Raw genomic sequence first — 21,497 nt, forward strand, 5'->3', positions numbered from 1 at the left:
AACTGCTTCCAAGGATGTTTTTTAAAAACTTTTAATTCTGTTGCGTGATCATTAATATGTAACTGCCAATTCCTTCATCTGGGACAAAAGCTAAATATGGTCAAATGACATTCTGCAGGGAAGATACCATTACCCCATATCACTGCCACATGCTGCCTTTATGTAATGTGTGGTGTAGTGGCTAAAGTGTCGGACCTGGAGTTGGGAGATCTGGGTTCTGTTCCCCACTCAGTCATGGAAGCCCACTGGGTGACTTTGGGCCAGTTACAGACTCTCATCCTAACCTACCTCATGGGGTTGTTGTGAGAATAAAAGGAAGAAGAGGAGGATTATGTATACCACCTTGAGGTCCTTGGTGGAAAAAAGTAGGATATAAATGCAGTAAAAGATTGCATTTTTAGAAGTATTACCATTAAAACTTCTAAAAACTTTATTAACTACAGAACACTTAATTGAATTGAAGTGAATTTTGGAGAAAATATGGATTCTCACTTTAACATGTAGAAAACTACACTGAAAAATTCTGAAATTCAAGGTCTTCAAAGTCTAAATTTCACCCTTTGATATGATTTCCCCTGCATGTGCATACATACAGATGCATGTGAATATTAAAATGTTCATAGTGAGACTTGAGACACATGGAAAAATAGGATTTGCACCTCTGTATCACATTCTGGATTTTCCAAAATTGAGACATTGATTAATGTTAAAATCTGTACATATTTTCAATGGCCTGAATCTTGAGTTTGCTCTGATGGGCAGGACTGTTGTTTGAGTGGAATTCTGTTCATGGTCCCTGACAGCAGAAGTGGGGAGGTCGCTTTCATGGATTCTCCCTTACCCCTGCAGCTTCCCGTGCTCCTGAAAATCTGTTTCAGAGGGCTGGGGAATCCCTGGAATTGGTACATGAGTGCTGCAGCAGGGTGATGGAGGACTTGATGAAAATGGCCTCCCCCCTTCTGTGAGCAGGATCCTTCCATTCAAGAGTCTTAGTTAGGATCCAAGCCAATATGTGCACCATTATATTTCATTCCCTAATTAGAAATGAAATGATAATGGTAAAAGGAAGTGCCTGCTTTGTGTGATTGTGCCATCCATTCATTTCAACTCCAACGAATCTCACAGAATTTTGAAAGATTTATCCTTTCCCCTCTTGTGCAAAAATCTATTGGGGTAAATGGCTTTGGTTCCCTACTCAATTCTGTAATCTGTCTTTTCTCCTACAGCAATGTACCTTTTGTGTATATGGTCAAGTGCCTTGCATTGACAGTTTTGTTGTGACGTTATGTTGAAAAGTTAAAATATTTTTCCATTTTAAAAAAGAGAGATAGGCACAAACCGCCAGAAGTCCCTCAGTAGTACCCATGTATCATTTGGAAGACATAAAATCACTTCCTGAAATGACTTCATGAATGCAGACTGGTGTGTGTGGGGCATCTTGCAACAGAACTGGTTATTCACATGTTATCCAAAACTGAATCTGGGAACAAGACCTGACAAGAACCAGGGATGCTGTTAATTGATCCATTAGCAGTAACATTGTGCCAAAACATTATGTTGCACAGTGACCTCAGGCTAAAGGTAAAACCAACCAATTATAGGAACAAGGAAGTTAAAATAAGCATGGTGATGTCATTTAGTTAACATTTTGAAGACACGGATGCTTAATGATGCACGTTGACCTCTACATCACATATAATATGGTCTCTGACTTGACCACAGCCTCCCACTGGTGTGCCTACCAGTGATCGTGGAAAGGCAGCATCAGTAGCTTTGCCTTGTTCCTTTAGAGAGGCCAACAGCTGAATGGACTGTACTAGCTAGGAAGACATCAAAGCTGTAGGCACGAAGAGGATGGCTAGCTCTATGGCAATCCGTTCTCAACAAGTATGCTAAAAGGAGAGATAATGGGACACACATGCAACATTCCTCCAATACAGAAGACTGTTGGTTTTGATATTTGGGGCAACCTAAGGAGAATAATTGGCTCCGGTTCCTAGACCGAGAAATTCTTGGAACAGAGGCAGTCTTGGAAAAGAGATGTGATTGCTCCCAGGACCATGATAGCAGCCCGAAGAGTCTTTGGCCACTGTGCTTTTGCCTGGGCTTGTGATTCTAGCTGTAGCTGTCCATTGCTGTGAACCTGGTTGATGCCAATAAAAGCCTACAGGAGAGAAAATCCCAAATCCATAGGCTTGATTAGGCACTCTATGAAAGTTCCAGCAGGATATTTACAGGAGAAAGCAATATATATGTTAAGAGGTCAGAATGTTATGTAACAATGACATCGTATCACGCTCCATGCATGTGACTGAAGTCTGTTATGATCCCTTATATGGGCTTTTCTAGTTGTGCATAATATGTCCCCCAACATGGGGCTGTTTGCAACAAAGAGGTTTATGTTGAGACATGAGGACTTTTGCTATAAACTGCCCTGATTTGTGATCCTTCAAGAAGAAGAAACAAAACTGTGTGAAGTAGGAGCATGTATCACTCCTTGGTGACGACCAGCCTCTAGCCTATGCTTCCGAGTCCTGGTCATCAGTTGGGGGTTTAGGGGCCTGGAGTTAGGGGCCTGTTAGTTTATTTTGTTTTGCTGTGTACATGAAGCATGGCTGAAATGAACTACAAGTGAAGCATGTTGTGTGAGATTAGGATAGAAGCATTTTATTCCTTTATCCCCAACTTGTCTGAGTTTATGCACCAGCCTTCCAACTCAGCATCCCCCAACTGGTTGCAGTATGCTGGGAGTTGTAGTCCAGCATATCTAGAGGGAGCCAGGTTGGGGACAGCTGTTCTATACTTTACATAAGAGATCTTGGGTGGTTAGTTCTAACCGGGATGAAGTGGGAGCTCCAAAACAAAATCCTAACAGATCTGAATCCCTTGTTATGCCACATTGTTCAGTTCCATGGAGCTCTGAGGAAAGCTTCATAGGCTGGCTTGCAAACAGTTAAATTATTCTTGAGCTGAATGGGGACCTATGCTCAAATTTACCTATCAAACACCCAAGAGGTTGTATGAATTGGACCCATTCTAAGAAAACTGGAAAAGCACGAGAAATGCATTTGACCAAATCTCCCAAAGAGGAATGGCACATGCCACTGTAGGGGTTACGGCCCATGGATGCTTTGTGCATGGATGCTTTGTGCATGGCTCCAAAGAGGTCTTGTTACTCTCACCTTTGGGGCTGGATTTCCAGACACTCTGCATGTAAAGGTCACTGGCATCCCTTCGAATATCTTGTAATGTTTCAGCTTCATCTCAAAATACGGTGCCACGCTGTTATTGAGGGCATCTTCTCCATGCTCCACCTCATCGTCAGACTCTTCTACAGGAGATCGCTCTAGCCGAAATTCAATCTCACTGATCAGTCTCTGCTCAAAGCTGGAGACTTTATATTCCTATCAAACAAACAAAAAAAGAACAAGTTAGTCCCCAGCTTTATCTGATAGGAATTATAATGAACTCCATTGTCCATACTGACAGAAATATAATGAACTCCATTGTCCATAATATATATATATATATATATATATATATATATATATATCTCAAAATCCATCATAACTGCATATAAAGGTGGAAAGTGCATTATATGAAACAAAATATTAAAATTTCTGTCCCAAATAAGTTTCTTACGAAACTATGGGCACACACAATAAGATGTCAAATTGAATTTCAAGTAGTCTAAAATTTCTCCCACACATTGCCAACTCCCTAACTTCCCAAATCCTGCACTTGAATTAGTTTTTTCTTGAAAACACAGGTAAGCAATAGGCAGAAACAGATAGAAACCATGTGGTAGACCAGGGGGTGAAAAACATGTGGTGCTCCAGAAGTTACTGGACTGCAACTCCCATCATGCATAAGAATAGGGTCTGTTGGCTAGGGCTGATGGAAATTGCAGCCCAATAACATTTGGAGGGCCACATGCTCCACATCCCTGTGGAAGACACTTGAAAATGCACTGCATGAAGATTCTACTGCGTGAAGAAGGGGTCATCTGGAGACTTGAGCCTCATACCATAACTTCAGTGTTACCATTGTCTAGCAGGGGAAAAGCACAGGATATGGTAACTGTACTTACCATATTGCTGGTACTACAGATGACTGTCTCTTCAGATTCATAGAGCTGCTACATAGTTAACTTTTATAGTGCAATTGGTGGCTTCCATTTCATATGAATTACAGATGGAAATAGCAAAGAACTTTGCTAGACATCATGGTTTTCACACAACAAAAAAGCCTCCCTTGCAAGAACTGCTGTAGCCACAGGGAGTTTACTATACATCACAACAAAGCTTTAAAATATTATAAATGTTAAAGAATTATGCACAACAAAGAAAGAGATCAATTGTTAATTTCTGGAAGCAGCTTTCAAAAGCCAGAAAAGGAAAAGACAGTAAGAGGTCAGAGGACAGCACACCAAGAAAGAAGAAGAAATGCGAAACCTTTTGAACATCCTCTGGAGTCACTACAGAAACATCAGAGCCAGTTCCCTGTAAAGGCACAAAAGAAGATGGATGCTGGAAATAAGATGCATAAGAAGGCTATCACAGAGAATTCTTTTCTCAGAATTTACTACATAGGTAAAAGGACCTTCCCAGTGGTGGCACCTCCCCAGAGAGACTCGCCTAGCAGCTGCGTTATGGTCTTTCTAGCGCTAACTGAAGAGCTTTTTATTTTCCCAGGCATTTTCAATACAGTTTTTAGTGCTTTTAGATTCAGGGTAGGCAACTTTAGGAAGTCCAGGGGCCATTTTCACCCATGAACATCATTGTGGGCTGCAACCTTCCCCCTGTGAGTGCCAAAAATGGGAAATAAATAAATAAAATAAAATAATTACAAAATGGCACCCGTAGCTAAGAACAAACAAACAAGATAATTTTTCTGCTTTTGGCACTTCATAGAAGCTATGGACACCATTTTGTTTGGTGAGGGGAGGACAGGGGCTGCACTGTGGGGCTGCATGTTACTCACCCCTGTTTTAGATCACTGCACTTTTATATTGCTGCTGTTTTTACTTTAGTTTTATGTGCTGTAGGTTTTTTTACTCTTTGTTGCTGGCTTTATCTTGGTTTTATTATGTACTGCTTTTATTCATTGCTTATTATTTGTATTTTACTTTCATAATATATTTATTGTACACAAGCCAGAGAACTTTGGGTATTGGGGCAGTTTAGAAGTGCAATCCATCAATCATTCAATCAATGACTGGTCAGATTACCTATTTCAACAAAACATAAAAAATGGCTTGGCTGGCTTTTTTTAAAAAATTACTTTTTGTTTCACTTCTGAACATCTGCAAATTACTTACAGAAAATCGCACAAAAGCATCTCATGATACAGTGACTGCATTTTGTTTTCAGACAGTGAAGTAGAATTGGAGCAGATGTTGAAATTGCTCTTCCACCTTATCCTGTGGTCAGGGAAGCTCTGCATTCTGCATCACAATTGCTCTTAAAATATTACACATGACTTTAGCTAAATCACCCTTATTTTATATGACTCTATCCTCTTGCACAGGCCAAATTTCATAACACCACATTTTTGCAGACATAAGAGTAATCACACATCTGTCTATATCATTAAATGTAATTGCCCTGACCCAAATAGATCTCAGCCAGCAGAAAGAATCTGGGCACCCCATAAAGCCTTCCATTTCTACTTTAAGTTGACCAATGTTAGTTGATTTAACAAATGAATCTATATCCCTGTTTCCTATGTTAAGGGTTTTTCATATTTCAAGTCTTGGGACCTCCATCGATTTATTATTTTAAGTTTTAAAAGCTGATTGTATCCCTAGCCTATTGTACTACTGAAGCACAGGAGTGCTTCTATTGCTTGTTAACATTAATAGCACAATCCATTCCTTCCTGCGCATACTCCCATTTCAGCAGCCCTTGGCTCCTGACATATAGGCTACCCATAGTCAAGTAATGCTGAGCAGGTCACAGGGCTACGCATGTGGGAGGAAAGGCATCGTGCCCAAAGAATGGCAAACACCAGTACTGCTATCTGCTCTCCCACTTCAGCAGTGTCATGCTGTGGAGACTGCTGCATTACAAACAAACAAACAAACAAACAAGCAAACAGAATATAGTTCTTTGATGATTATCTACTTTCCCTTTCCAGCACCAGAGTGTACATCCACACACTTTTGTTTTTTTGTAAAGCAGGGCAAACCACAGTAAGGGCATCCCGCTGCAATGAAGGCTATCCACACCCAATCATTACGTGTGGACTTGATACCATGCTATTACGAGATTTATAGACAATTGGGGCACCTCTCAAGTTTGATTGCTTAGATAAACCAGGGGTGTTGAACCTCTTTCAGCCTGAGGGCCAAATTCCAATTTTGAGAAGCTCTCAGAAGCAACATTCCAGTAGCAGGTGGGGCCGGAATACAACCCCTCCCCAAGCATATTTTAAGTTAAAGCTCTTGCCATCAGTAACTAAGCCTTAAGAAAGGCATTTCAACCTTTTAGAATGAGGAATAAAATTAAAAAGAACTGGAAAACCACCAAATTATCAGTGGTCATGAGGAAAGGGGCTGAAGCCATCTGGAGACCCAGGAGGGCTGGATTTGGATCCCAGGCCTGAGTTACTGCACCCCTGAGGTAAACCCTCAGGCTGGCCTATTTTTCCTTCAGTCCAAATCCTTGTATAGCCAACTCCACTCAGGCAGCCAGTATGTGAGGAGGGAAGCATGACGCACCCCTCTCTCCACAGCAGCCCACAGTACAAGCTAATTATCCAGTCAGGCATGACTCCACATTTTCTGCAAAAACGCATTGTCTTCACCAGGCCTCAGAAACAAAGATAAAAGAGGTGCAGAGGGAACTGAGTGAAAGAAAATGGGTGTTTTATTATGCAAACAGAAAGCTACAAAGCAGCACCTGTCCCGCCAGTTCTTCTTCCGGCTCTTGAATATTAAAGACTGTTGCAGCGCTGTCAGCGCCTAGGAGTCGGCGAGCCATTTTCTCCTCATACGTTAACTTCTAAACCAAAAAAAGACAAAGAGATGTTTGCATCATTTACTGTTGAGCATATAGACTACACATTATACACAAATCAATTATGTGGTTTCAATAACTAGTTCCGACAACTGCAACAAATTAGCTATTTCAACTAACTGAAGCACATTTTTCCCCTGAACGAAATTAGAAGCACACTTCATCATTACAGCTCCAAAGCAACTGTACTTTTAGAGCGGTCTTTCCTAACTTGGCGCCCAACAGATGATTTGGACTTCATCTTCCATCAGCCCCAGCAAGCATGGTTGATGGTTAAGAGAAGGCTGCTTTAGGTTGTAAAAGGGAAGCCCACTCATAGAATCAGAGAATTGCAGAGTTGACAGGGCCTACAAGGCCATTGAGTCCAACCCCCTGCTCAATGCAGGAATCCACCTTTGGATGAGACATGGACCTGAGCCCACCCCAACACTGCAAAGCCATCATCACTACCATTAACAAATCTTTACAATGGACAGGAGCCAAAGGTTGGAGGAAGATTTCTTCTGGTAGAGGAAGAAAGTCTCTAGACCTAACCCATTGCAGACCTGCAGAAAGGGATAATCTATTATTTCTCCCTTTGTATACTGTCTACTTGGCTTTGGTGCTTAACAAAAACAAATATCATTTTGACAATTTTTACTTTTTGCTCTTAGATGTGCTTTACTCTACACTTCACTTTTTTTTAAAAAAAAAATGTATTTCTCAACAACAAAAACAAACCTACTTGATTTTTATTTTTAAAATTGTGAACATATGCACTACCAGACATGAGTGGCGACCCCCAAAGGAGACATAAGAAAAAATGGATTTAAGTAGCCCATACAAAAAAAAATATTCGGTTCTAAGTAGCCCATGTAATATTAATTTTCTTTCCCTGTTATAAAACAATCCATCAAAAATATAAAAGGTATGAACTAAAAGCCATATGAAAATTCAGGTGAATAACTAACTACAGCGGAAAAATTATGGCCATGGTTTAGAAGTTAGTGAATATATGGATTTCCCATTGCTGGCAAACATCCTAGAAACCCACTCAATAGTCCTTACATGCAAACTCTAGACTGCAGCCGTATCTTAGCTATATAACTCATGTAATTTGTATCATTCACAACAGACATGCCTTCCTCCTGCAACCTCCATAGTAACAGTGTTGAACAGGGTCTTTTTTAAAACACACACACATATGAAGTAATCTTTAACTTCCCAGCAGGTCCAATAAAAGTAACCAGGAATGGATACATAAGTTAAGGAAAAAAGTGTTTTGTATCACCTATACATCCTCATTTTTTAGCCCTGCTAGCAGCATTAGGTGAATTCCCTTAATAGTTTCAGTACCAGAGTTAAAGAGATACGGATAGAAAAAAACAGGGATGTTCAAGCTTGTTTAAATTCTGTGAACTCCACTTTGCCTTGTACCAGATTTTGTTTGCCACCTGTTTTTGTTCGAAAGGGAAAAGAGCACACTTCAAATGAGAAAAGTATACAATTTCTGTGCACTTTTTCCAAAACTGCACACTTTCCCTCATGGAAAAATGTGTGAAAACGCGTATTTTTTTGAAAACCCACATTTTAGAGTGCACACTTTTGTATTTTTCTAACATGATCAGTTTTGTGAAAGTTTCTGAAAAATGTTCTCCTATTTGCATTTGTGTTCACAGCTGCAAATGAGGCAACTTTTGGTGAGCTGCTAAGTTTCCATACATCCCTAGTGATAGCAAAGTGGCTGAAGAATAAGAAGGCAATTAAAAATGAATGGAAGATGGCAATGCATATTTCAAGCTTAAGTTGGGACAACCTAACCACAGTAGTCCATGTGCTGGTAACTTCCCGATTAGACTACTGCAAAGCACTCTACATGGGGCTGCCCTTGAAAACAACTCAAAAGTTGCAGCTAATGCAAAATGCAGCAACTAGACAGCTCACCAGAACATCTTATAAATATTATAAATATTATATAACACTAGTCTTAAAAGAATTGCATTGGCTGCCTATACATTTCCAGTTGGAATTCAAGAGGTTGGCAATGACATTTAAAGCCCTAAACGACTTGGGACCTTGATACTTGAGGGAGTGCCTCTCCCTATATATGCCTGCCTGAGACTTGAGATCTGTAGGAGGAGCCTCCTCCATGAGACATACATTATAGTGGGACGTGGGAGAGGGCTTTCTCTGTTGCGGCACCCCGGTTGTGGAATACCCTCCCCTTGGAGGCCCGACTAGCGCTGGCTTCATTTCAGCACTAAGTTAAAACATGGCTTTTTATCAAGGCCTTTGAGGGCTAAATTCTCCATGGTTGCACATAGTTTTAATTGTTTGGAATTGTTTCCATTCCTTTTACATTTTTTCTACTGGTTTAAATTTAATGATTTAATACATTTTTGCTGTGTATATTATTTATTGTTTTACATTGTTCTGATTTTATGTCTATACCTCCCAGGGATCCCAGTGATATAGGTCAGGATACAAATGTTTTAATAAATAAATATCCCTTAGTCTTGAACCTCGAGACAAGATCATTATTAATAAATAAATAAATAATGATCCCTTAGCCTTAAACCTCGAGGCACTGGATATGGCCGTGAGACAAGATAAAGGGACAGATGTATCATTTGTGTGATCTAATCGCAATGGCTTGGATGCAAAGATCCTGCTGCACAAGTGGAGGAAAGGAAATGCAAAGAAGCCAATTCCTCCCCTTTTCAAAAGCCACTCAATCTGGAGCGAATGTTCAGGGAGCAAATAGAGGTCTATAGACATTTATGTATGGAAATTGGCTTGTGCAGAAGGACCTTTGGACCCAGGTCTGTATTATTTCCCCCATTCTTATTTTGTATTGAATAAGACAGAACATAATGTAATATAAAATTGAAGTCCATGTGAGTGTCAGAACTTTGGATTCTTTCCAAATTCAAGACAGATTAAGAAAACAGTTCAGACCACGGCTCCAAGCGCTATGCCTAATGCGCCCCTTGAATGTTGCAATTACATACTGGTTGGCCATTGTTCAACAGGTCTTCCTTGAAACGAAGCTTTCTTTCCAGGTCCTGGATAACAGCATCTTTTGTGCCCTGAATTTCTTCATCAGATGCAATCCTGGCAGTTCTGCCTGTTTTCTTTGGAAATCCCCTGCAAAGAAAACACAGGTCATTTACAGACACTGTGGATGCTATATATAGGGACAGCAGTTGCAGAAACCATTATTTGAATGGGAGTGTTATCATTTAATATTAATAGTAAATGGTGTTATTCATAATTATATAATGGTATAATGCAATGCATAATTAACTTATGGAATTTACTACCATATAAGGTCAAACTCTCCTCCCCCAATCAAGAAACTTGTTGCCCCAAGGATCCCTGGGGGGGTGTGGACTTCAACTCCCCCAGTAGGACTTTCCCTCCCCTACACAAGTGAATGGAGGGATTGCTCCATTCACTTGCAGAGGGGGAAAATAGCTTGGCGGGCACCTCAGCCTAGCATCAGAGTAAGGTGGCATCTGGGGGAGCATTGGAGTCCCCGATCTAGAGAGATCCCCATGGTACAATACGGTTCTTTCTAAAGTTCATAGAATCTAACATAAACCTCAAAACTTCTTCCCTAGCCATTTTACTAGCCAATCATTACAACAACAAAAATCACAGGGAAAATAAGGAAACCAGGTTTAAGCCACTGGCGCAATCCATCAAGCATTGCTGTAACAAATTAATTAATGCGATATGAATCATATAGAGGCTGGAGGGGTCAGAAGAGCGGAACTTCATGGATTGTGCTTGCTGGATAGAATCCAAAACGTATCAAAAATAATAAGTACGCCCATTAAAAAGTAAACTTGCATGAATTTCAATCGACTATGAGGCTCCTTTCAAGCATGGCACAAGAGGATTCTGCAGAGTCTGCAGAGACTATGTGCATAGGCCTCTCGCCAGGTCGGTAAGCCAAAAACAGCAGAACACTGGCTCGTGCCCTACCGAGGGAGCCTGAGTAAAGAAACCGGCATGCCCTTCCCTCTCTCCAGCACACTACAACGTACGCATCACCGGACTGCTTCGTTGAGATTGACAGTAAGTCACTTGTCATTTACAAAATCTCTTTCATGCAGCTGCAGCAATCGCTTGAAAATGGAAGCAGATAAAAAGCATATGGAAAATAAACCTTTCCAGATGCAACCACTTATCAAGATAGAACAGGTCAGACCTTCTGGCTACTGCACCAGCCTTCAGAGCGCTTCCAAACTTCCCTTGAAGTCAAATTCCTGGTCAATGCTTATTCAGGATAGCCCATAGCACATGTGGATTAGAAATGGGACTTGAGGGCATCTTGACAAAGATCTGCTTCTGTCCTTCTAAATTTGGGGAGAATTTAACTAAGCACAGGCTCAAGTGTCAGAAAATAGGGAACTACATTTAGGGAGGTCACAGAAAGTGATGTTATGTGTACATGTTTTTGTACTAACCTTGGATAACTCTAGCATTGATCTCCACAGCATATGACAGCCATCCCCAATCTGGTGCCCCCCAGATGTGTTGGACTGCAACCCCCATCACCCCCAGCCAGCATGGTCTATGACTTTGGTGGCTGAAGATTATGGGATCTGTAGTCCAGCACATCTGGAGGGCACTAGGCTGGCTTAGACCAATCACCTTTCCTGAGCTTATTGAGAAGCAGTGACTTCAGAGCACCCTGAACGAAGGCTGTGTTCAGCCCGGCTTTGACCTACCCTCAAGATTCCCTTCCAGAATAGAACTTAATAAGGTTAAATGGGGCTGAAGAAACAAAAGTTCTTTATGCCTTGCTTCCTTCAAATGCCCACACAAGAAGGCGCTTGATGCTCCAAAAGTGCTTCTAGAAACATCTACGGCAACTGAGAGAAGAACACCACAGAAACAACTAGAAAAAGGAACCGCTTCTCCCTCCCCCCCTCCCCCCCCCCCCGCCGACAGATCAAGAGCATGAGTAAGATGTTCGGTCCACAGCCACCCAAATTGCAGTCACTGGAGGCAGAATGATCTGTGCCAATCATGAGTCACAAAAGATAGACTAGGAAGAGATCAAGAGCTCACACCTTCTCTTGCAATGTCCACGTTGGTTGCAATCCAATATACACAGACATGGAGGCGGTGGGGATTATTGAAGCTTGTTGTTCCTATCTTAGCCGAAAAAGGATTTATGCACAATAGGATGCATCACTGGGCTGAAACCATTATTTGTAACTTCATGTGAGTTGCACACGTTTATGACAGAAGTCTTTCCTATTGCAAGCCAGCCCTTTGCACTTAAATGTGGGATGACCTTCACAAGGAACGCCTCAGCAGCAATATACCTGGCAATTTCCAAATGTTTTGGACTACAACCCCCATAAGCCCCAGCCAGCATCAACAATTGCCAAGAATTATAGGAGTTGTAGTCTGAAACATCTAGAGGGCACCTGGGTGCCTACCCGATAGAGATATACAGCCTTCCTTTGATATCTCTCATAAGCATCCTTGATCAATGAAAAGAAACAAGACTATTTGATGACTCAGTAGTTACTGAAGCAAAATCTAATTCAAATTTGGTTGGATGAGACAACCAGCTGCTTCTACTCAGATAAAAGCAAAAACGCTCCACAACACAGTTTCCCCTGTAACATTCCTTAATCCTCTCGGTTCCCATAGATCTTTCCAGTTTGATTCACTGCTTTGAAGAACATGGAAACAGCAATTACATTTAACATCAGCAATGAAAAAAAAATTTTTTTTAATGGTAATTTTGGAATGTGTAAGCAAATCCCTGGGTGTTTTTTTAAGTTTCAAAGGCTTTAATGAAACTTGGTGCCCGCTATTCCTATTCAAGGCCACTACTGCTAGCAATTCTGTACACAGCGGCATTCTCTGTGCGCGTCCAGATTAGCAGTACCAAAGAATGAGCTCTACCAATCTTGCCTAAGTCTCCCTCTTTCAAGTAGACATATCTGTAAGCTGAAAATACATTTCCCCCCTCAACTTTGAAAGGGATTCCAGTCTGGCCATGGACAGATGACTAATTCTATGCTCTCTTTCTAGTGGTTAAGTACTGTATATTTGCAGTGTCTCCTTATGAGCCAGCTGTGCTTTCAGGCGCACCCATGCGATTCCATGAATGTAAATAAAAGGAGAATTTGGGTTTCCCTTTAGAGACAAGTGAAAGCTGGGATTTTACAAGCAGAAAGGAATAAAACTGAACCAGTTTTGGTTTTTGCTACATGGTTCTTTCTACAGTTCTAATGATCTGAAGATCAGTAGAGAAGAGACCCATCTATGCATCTGGGGGTTGAAAAGGACAATTTGAAAATGAAAATCTAATTTGAGATTGAACGCCTGGTTGTAACCTGGGGTCTGGGAGCCTAGATGGTTACAGGGGGGAAAAAAGGAGAATCCACATTCCCCTACATCTTTAATGAGTCCCAATTAAAATATCCCCAAATACTGGTCTATAGTCAAACGACCTCTTCACCTTTCTAGCTCATTCTTTAAAATGCTTATTTCCAGTCTGTTATGGAACTGGGAGTGGGGATGACTTTCCCTCTAGGTGGATGGGATTCAGGAAAGAATCAGCGGTGAATAGGGGATCTGCTCACAGCCAAGGTTCCTCCACATCTATTTAAAGTATACAGGCTATTACACCACAAGTGGGGGATTGGTCTACTGCTATTTTTGAGCTTAGGGTAAAACTGTTTTTGTTAATTGCCTGGAATTCAACGCAAGTCTTCCATAGGAAAATGTGAATGTAAAAAGCTATGAAAGCGAAGTTCCCCCCCCCCCCAACAGTACCCTCTCAAGCTGGAGCACAGCTCATCTCTCTCTAGGACGGGTGGCAACTCAGCCTTTAGAACAGCCTTTCCAAAGCACGGGTGCCCAGATGATACTGGACTACACTTCTCATCATCCATGACCATCACCATGATGGCTGGGGTGATGGTGGTTGTAGTCCAATGACATCGGGGTTCCCAAGATTGGGAAAGGCCTCTTTGTAAGATGAGACAATTGGCAGCCAGATCAGTATGTTACAAAAGTAATGCTCAGGGCAGTAGTTCCCACTGACAACATTACCAGTGTGGTGGTGTTTCAGTACTAAGCCCCATCCCCAGTGTCCCCAGCCTTCCCATATTGAGGGGAAATTTCCAATTCCCCTAACACACACTTCATTTAAAGCTTAATGTTGAGTGCTGAACTGCTGTTAATTGTGTAGTCAAGTTGCTATTTCAAAATATTGTCAAAATATGCAATAAACAAACCTTTGGAAAGACAGGTTTTGATTAGATTTTTTTAAATGGTTCTGGAATGGCTAAATCTATATGTTGGCACACTAGCACCTTAAAGCTATCCAACTGGAAGATGTTCACTTGAACAACGATAGCTTAGACAATGCTGCCAAATCCACAGCCTACGGAGGCCTCTAATTCACAACGATGGATTTCCTTTGGGTTGAAATGTCTATGTGATATTTATTGCTCATGTTCCCATGCCACATGTTTAAGGAACAAATGTTATTGAGCCTTGATTGAGAGCTCTATAAAATTTTTGATTTCATGGGAAATCAAGATGTCTCCTCTGGCTTCAGCTTATTCAGGATTCCATTCTTCTACTTGGATATAGGAAGCTTACGTCCATTATCCTTAACTTTCACCACAGCTATGGAGGATATGTTTGCTATTATTCCCCCAGACTCTGTGCCAGTTGGAAACAGCCATGAGCAAGTAAGAAGAAGGGCAGCTCTCCTGAGATTCTGACCTTTCGGCCACAGACCTCAGCTGAACAATGCTAGGAGTGTGGGAAGAGCTGAGGGTAACAAGCAAGTGTGAAAGGAAAGGCCTGATCAGGACCAGAATGCAATGTGGTATCAAGGAGAGCCACAGGGGACTCTGTCTGCTAAGGTTCAAAAACAATTAACTTAATCCTTCCTGGTTAAGTTTCCTACACTACCCATGACACATCCAATACCAACCAGTGCCAGAAAAAGAATGCTGGGACCATAGATCTACTCCTGTACAACAACGTCATAAACACAATTTTCTTGTGGACATAATTAGCGAAATCCTAAATCAGTAAGGGCAGAACTATGGATTATATTGGCACACAGGTCATTCCCAAATACATGCCTGCCAATTCATGTGAATGCAATGTTAGGGGTGCATTTACAGGGAAGGGTCCCCATTGATTATTCTTGCCAGCAAAGGCCCCATAATATAACAATACACATAATGTAACAAAACAATACACTTAATATAGCAAAAAGTATGGAGTAATTCAATAATGAAACAGTTAATTTCTGCATACCTATACGCCCAATATGAAAGGCAATAATCTCTCTTATAGTCCGATATTCCAGGATATCTTAATCATAATGATTAGTGGGAAGAGATCTAAGCTCATGAATCCTTTTTTAATGCCAAAAAGTGAATAAAACCCTGCCACAAAATAATGAAATGCATGGCAGAAAGCACCACCACCGACACACACAACATTAGCCTTCTAAAAAATGAAAATGAAAAAAATGCAGTCATATTCCTGTTGAACATAGTTGGTCTCTCTTTTGAATAAACAAGCACAGAATCACATTGTAAGACAACAAACATTACTAGCCTGCAAACATTTTTAGCGACCCTGCTAGTTAGGAAGGCTAGTGGAGGCTGGAGCACTTCATGCCTTCTCCACTAGCCCACTTCATTTCTCGTGGACATAATTAGCAGAATCCTAAATCAGTAAAGGCAGAACTATGGATTATATTGGCGCACAGGTCTTTCCCAAATACATGTCTGCCAATTCATGTGAATGCAATGGTAGGGGTGCATTTACAGGGAAGGGTCCCCATTGATTATTCTTGCCTGCAAAGGTCCCACCTGGCTGTGGGGTTCTCAAAGCAGTGCTTCTCAGAGCCTAGCTAGGGAAAAAACAATAAAATATATAATAAAATAAAAAAAATGAGCAAAACAGTTTGGCAGGATGATTTGTAGTGGAGAATCAGTAGATGTGGGAATGGTTGCACACCCGCTTCCTGCCTACTGATATTTACCTACACCTGCCCCTGACCTCCCACCCCACTGGCATTGTGAAGCAAACATGCAACTGCCCACAGAAAGCCATTTCCATTCAACAGCTATCAGCTGGTTTTCAAAATAACCGGCAATAAATGCAAAGGGTAGTATTCAGTGCTATCTGTGTGCTAGCAGGACCCGGTGCTAGTGCAACGGGAAGCTAGCAGTTCTGAAAACAATCAGAAATTGTAGACAAGGAGCTGAAAGGCTGGTCAGCGGAGTTCGCAGGAGGGAGCTCTGCGGACCTATCCTGATCCAGAAACAAGCATGTTGGCTTGCTTCCAGGGTTGTTTTGGGAAGCACCAGTTTCCTGTTGCAGGTGCAGTGGGTTCCATGGGCAGAAGGTAAAGAGAAGAGGTTCATCGGCAGTATTGGATACTGCCCCAGTACATTCCCTTACTAAGAAGCTGCCCACACAGTGACCCTGTTCAGATGACACACTAAGCCATAGTGGTTAAGCACTGTGAGCTAAACATTATAGCTTAGAATGTCATGTGAACCATGAATTAGCATGTTGTGTGAACCATTCCTACATAACCATGGTTTAAATGTTCACTACACATTTGCTGCAAAGGGTTAGTGGCCTAACTGTGCCTTAGTGTGTTGTCTGAGTAGGCCCAGTATGAAACAAGGGTGGCATCCAGCAATCCATGTTCATGAAAGAACGTGTAATAGTTCAAAGGTTCCAGTACTTGTCCCAGAATGGACAGGGCATGAATACTGGCAGACATTCATGAATGATACATGTGTCATCCAACATCTGTAATCATTTGTTCTCTCAGATGTCATACCAGTAACACTAGGTTAATTACAAAGAAAAGTATGGAGTACCTTAAAGGGTATAGCTCTAAATGTGAAACAAAGACAGGGGGAAAAATCATTTTTGAAAAATCTACCAAATATTTTAACTTACGGAGGTGTAACGCCTTTCGGAAGTCCCAGTGCGTTAACAGAGACGGGGGGCGGCTGAGATGGCAGCATGGAGCTGAGGAAGGCTGCTGGGGACTGACTCGAGTTTGAAAATCTAGATGCTGGAGAGAGGCTGCGGGAAGGTGAGGGGACGGAGGTTGGGAGAGGAGGCGGAGGAGGCGGAGGCAATGGGAAGGGATCGGCCACTGAAAAAGTAGAGGTTGGACTAAAAACAGGGGGAGGGGGAGGGGGTGGGGAAGGAGACCATGGGTACTCCCCCTCAGGAGAAAAGGGCTGAGAGAAAGGGGGGACGGCTGTTCTGCCAAACTGTTTCTGAGAAGTCGTAGGAGACATAGGGGACGGGAGGCTCGCTGTGGAAGATCCAGATGAAGGAGTCACATAGCTTGAAGCAGGGCTGATGTTCTGTGCAGCGATGAATTGTTTAGGACGGGCATAGTTGAAGGAGCTGGACGACTGCATGGTGGGAGGAGAATGAGAGTTGAGGACGCTCATTTGAACAGGGGAAGCAGCAGCGTGGCTGGACTCAAGTTCTTGGATGGAAGGTGGAGGGGGGAACGTTGGGGATGACGGCTGATGACACCACTGGCCAGTTTCTTTTTCCAATCGGATTTGGTTCTGCAACTGCTGGATTCTTAGAGGGTCCCTGCATTTAAAACAAAAAAAGGAAAAAACTAATTAGAGCAAATTTAATGTTGTTTTACGTTACGGTAGAAAAGAGAAATGCCAGTTTAATGCTGTGCAGGAAAAAAATATTTTTGCTCTGCAGCCATGGTTAACAGATTGAGCACACAGCATGGGTTCAGGTAACCATCCCACCAACCTATCCCCTCTCACATGTAATTTCCCCCCATGCTCCTTCCAAAGGCATTACCCCTAGTTAAGGGCTATGTCTGCACCAACCTAATCAAGATTCCCGTTGTAACCGGGATTTGAAGCTAGTTTTCAAACTATGATTCTCGATAGTGGTGACCATGATTAGGTGTAGATGTAACCCTTGACCATGGTTAAGGCCATAGGAAGGGTGCTGAGGGTTTGGGAGGAAGGGAGGGAGGGTTTGCAAATGAGAACAGATGGGGCAGAAGAGAGAAAGTGTCCATGGTCCTGCATTCCACTCCAGTCTGTTAATCATGGGTAAAAAACAGGAGTGTTACATCCGTAGCACATACTTTTATCTATGCATGAACAGAAGCTGGCAATACACATAATATAACAAAAAAGTACAGAGTAATTAAATAGTGGCCCCGTTCAGAAGACACCTTAAACCACAGCTTTAACCACGGTGGTTAAGCCAGAAAGCCAGGCTGTGTTCAGAGGCCTGGTCAGTTTCTGGAAGGGTGACTACCAGGGAACCCCATGTACATTGATTCCTGCATTGAGCAGGAGGTTGGACTCGATGGCCTTGTAGGCCCCTTCCAACTCTATGATTTTATGGTGAATAAGGCTTTCTGGCTTAACCACCATGGTTAAAGCAGTGGTTTAAGGTGTCTTCTGAATGGGGCCATAGAGTAAGTACACAATAATGAAACTGTTGTAAACCGCCCAGAGAGCTTCGGCTATGGGGCAGTATATAAATGAAATAAATAAATAAATAAATAAAAATAAACAGTTAATTTCTGCACATCTATATGCCCAATATGAAAGGCAATAATCTCATTTATAGTCCATTATTCCAGGATATCTTTGTCATGATGATTAGTGGGAAGAAATCTAAGCTCATGAATTCTTTTTTAATGCCAAAAAGTGAATAAAACCCTGCCCCAAAATAATGCAACGCATGGCAGAACGCACCACCACACAACATCAGCCTTGTAAAAAGAAGAAAATGAAAGAAGTGCAATCACATACATACATAGCCCTGTTGAACATAGTTGGTCTCTCTTTTGAGTAAACAAGCAAAGAATCACATAAGACAACAAACATTACTAGCCTGCAAACATTTTGAGTAGCCCTGGTGGAGGGTGGAGCACTTCATGCCTCCTCCACTAGCCCACTTCATTTCTATGACGTACATGCAGAAGGAAGCTTCTCTTCTGACACCCAGCATAGAAACACAGTGGAGGAGACATGGACCACTCTTGTCCTTCCTCCTGCACCCCTGTCAGTCATCATATGCATGTAATTCCATGTCACTTATGGTAGCCAGTGAATGATTCAAAACAAGGCTGGACAACACTAAACCCTAATTACCCTTCTCTAACTTATATAGAATAACTTTGCATTGATCTGTACCAAATCCCTCAGGCCTGAAAGAAGTGGGACAGAAATATCCTATCTGCCAATCATTTGCCACAAAACACTGCCTGACGTTCAACTACACTTAATTTAAAGATGTAGCTAGCACCTACTCTTGTTGCTGAATAGTAAGTGCTGGAGATGTGACCTGGATTGGGAGCCTAACATGGCAGGGGGTAGGGAAGGAGGGCTTTGCAATCACCTTGCAATCACTGCATATTCTGAGTAGTATCATCAGTACCCCTATTTCTAATTTGGATGTTCCACGTATGGATGCACTGGGTATCCCAGATAGAGCCAGTTGCCTCTGTTGGCCCTTGAAAGCCCAGACAGAACTCCCAAGAGTCTTGGAACAATGGCTGCAGGAGGGGAAATCAGACTTCAGTCTTATTCCCATCATTACAAAGGTGGCAGAGGGTTTCCCAAACAGCCAGAAAATCTAGTGGCATCTTTCAGTGGCTGACAGCTTTGGAGGAGGAGGAGGCAAGCAAGAAAAAAGAGTGATAGGTAGCCCAGAGCTAAAGGTCTTGCAAGTGGACCTAAAAAGGCATATTCTCTGGAAGGCCAAGGACAAAACCCACCTAAATCAAAATGTACAGGGTAGAATCATGATTAAATTTACGTTCAGCCTACCAGCTTTACAATATGAAGCACCTTTTCGTTTTGGCTGTTTTCAGCACTCTGGCTTAATGGGTGACTTCACTTTCATCATAGATCAAGGAGAATCAAATACAGAAGAAGTCGCCACGTCTCGATTTTGCATTCTCAAAATTAGCAGCGCTAAGCAAGAAGGCTGACTGGTTTGGCTCTACTATGTACACGATACATTTGAACATCCAAGCATGTGGGGATGGGGGAAGGGTGTGTGTATTGTGGGGTGGTGGTGGAGAGTGTGTGTCCATGTTCATATGTGCAGTCTCCAGCTCCCCATCTGATACTGGATGCAGACCTTAGGGTCGAAAAGTCTGTGCGCTCCTGCAGTATGTAAATGTTAATTTCATTATTATGACAGGGAGCCAGTAATATCAACCAGCATTCAGATATTGGCTTGGAGTGTTCAAATGCTGCACATAAACAAACACATGCAGAAGTAACCCTAATCCATATTTTAGCATTATGTGACGGAGCCTTACATTCCCCTTTCCTCCTCCAGTGCAGCTTTAGAAGCTTTAGTTTCCAATTTCACTTAACTGCAGTTTAGTGTTGTGAGCATATCCCAAACCGTGATTAATCTTAACTATGTTTTATTGAAAAAAAGCCAGCTTAATCAGTTTGAAGTTGACTTGTTTTAGTAAACTATTGTCAATACTAAGCAGTTTGTTCAGGTTTGGACACAATGCTGAACTGCAGTTAGTTAAAAACTGAAGCGCAAGCATCTGATCTTCTTCTTGCAGCCATGCTGGAGGAAGAGAAAGATGGAAAGAGCACATGAACCTTAGGCTTGTTCACTAAACCAGGGGTCCCCAACCCCCGGTCCACGGACCGGTACCAGTCCGTGGCCTGTTAGGAACCGGGGCGCGCAGGTGAGCTGCTTTCCCCCACCCACCCCCACCCCCATCCCAGCGTACCTGGGTGCAGGGCGCCATCTCACCTGCCCAGCCGAAGCAAAGCCAGGACGCTGGGGTGGGGGCGGCAGCTTCGGAACGGCGCCCCCGGCTGGAAGCCACTCTGGGAAAGCGACTTCCCGGTGCGCTGTTCCGAAGCCACCCGCCCGCCCCAGCGTCCTGGCTTCACTTCGGCTGGGCACCCAGCTGAAGCGAAGCCAGGACGCTGGAGGGGGGGGGCAGATGTGGCTTTTCAAAACCATCCCCTCAACACCACCAACACCACCGGTCCATGGAAAAACTGTCTTCCACAAAACCGGTCCCTGGTGCCAAAAAGGTTGGGGACCGCTGCACTAAACCATAGTTTAGCAAATATGTTTAACTGGCACAAGTATCTCAGAAATCCTTACAGCATGATAAACTATTAACTTTGGTTTATTGAAACAAGCCAGTTTCATCATAACCCATGGTTTGAAACCATAACCCATGGTTTGAATGCTTCCTCCCCCACAACAAACTATAGTTAAAGTTAACCATAATTTATTTTGTTTGGGTGAAATGACAAGCTGCAGTTAATCGAAATGGAAGGTAACATTTCCAACTCCTCATTGTGGCCATACCATGGTTTATTCTTTATTGTCCAAATGCAGCCAGTGGCTTGCTGGCCAAGATAAGATCGGAACCAGGGACTGGTTCACAGCTCAGTTTCATGAGAGCCA

The 21,497-nt window shown here is 42.4% G+C and overlaps 1 protein-coding gene across 4 annotated transcripts in view; it reads right to left on the reverse strand.

The window, feature by feature from the left end:
• The window catches only part of PALLD (palladin, cytoskeletal associated protein), a 275,860-nt gene that overhangs the window by 27,216 nt on the left and 227,147 nt on the right, over window positions 1-21,497 (reverse strand). For 3 of the 4 annotated variants that reach the window (XM_063136018.1, XM_063136021.1, XM_063136020.1), the window contains 5 exons: window positions 16,986-17,645; window positions 10,010-10,145; window positions 6,903-7,004; window positions 4,455-4,502; window positions 3,183-3,404 (listed from right to left, as the gene is read on the reverse strand). In XM_063136018.1, the coding sequence (XP_062992088.1) occupies window positions 3,183-3,404; window positions 4,455-4,502; window positions 6,903-7,004; window positions 10,010-10,145; window positions 16,986-17,645 (1,168 nt within the window). The remainder of the gene's footprint in view (window positions 1-3,182; window positions 3,405-4,454; window positions 4,503-6,902; window positions 7,005-10,009; window positions 10,146-16,985; window positions 17,646-21,497) is intronic. The other variant, XM_063136019.1, reaches the window with a different exon arrangement.

Source organism: Elgaria multicarinata, chromosome 10 (genome assembly GCF_023053635.1).
Source record: "Elgaria multicarinata webbii isolate HBS135686 ecotype San Diego chromosome 10, rElgMul1.1.pri, whole genome shotgun sequence".
NCBI classification, from domain to species: Eukaryota; Metazoa; Chordata; class Lepidosauria; order Squamata; family Anguidae; genus Elgaria; species Elgaria multicarinata.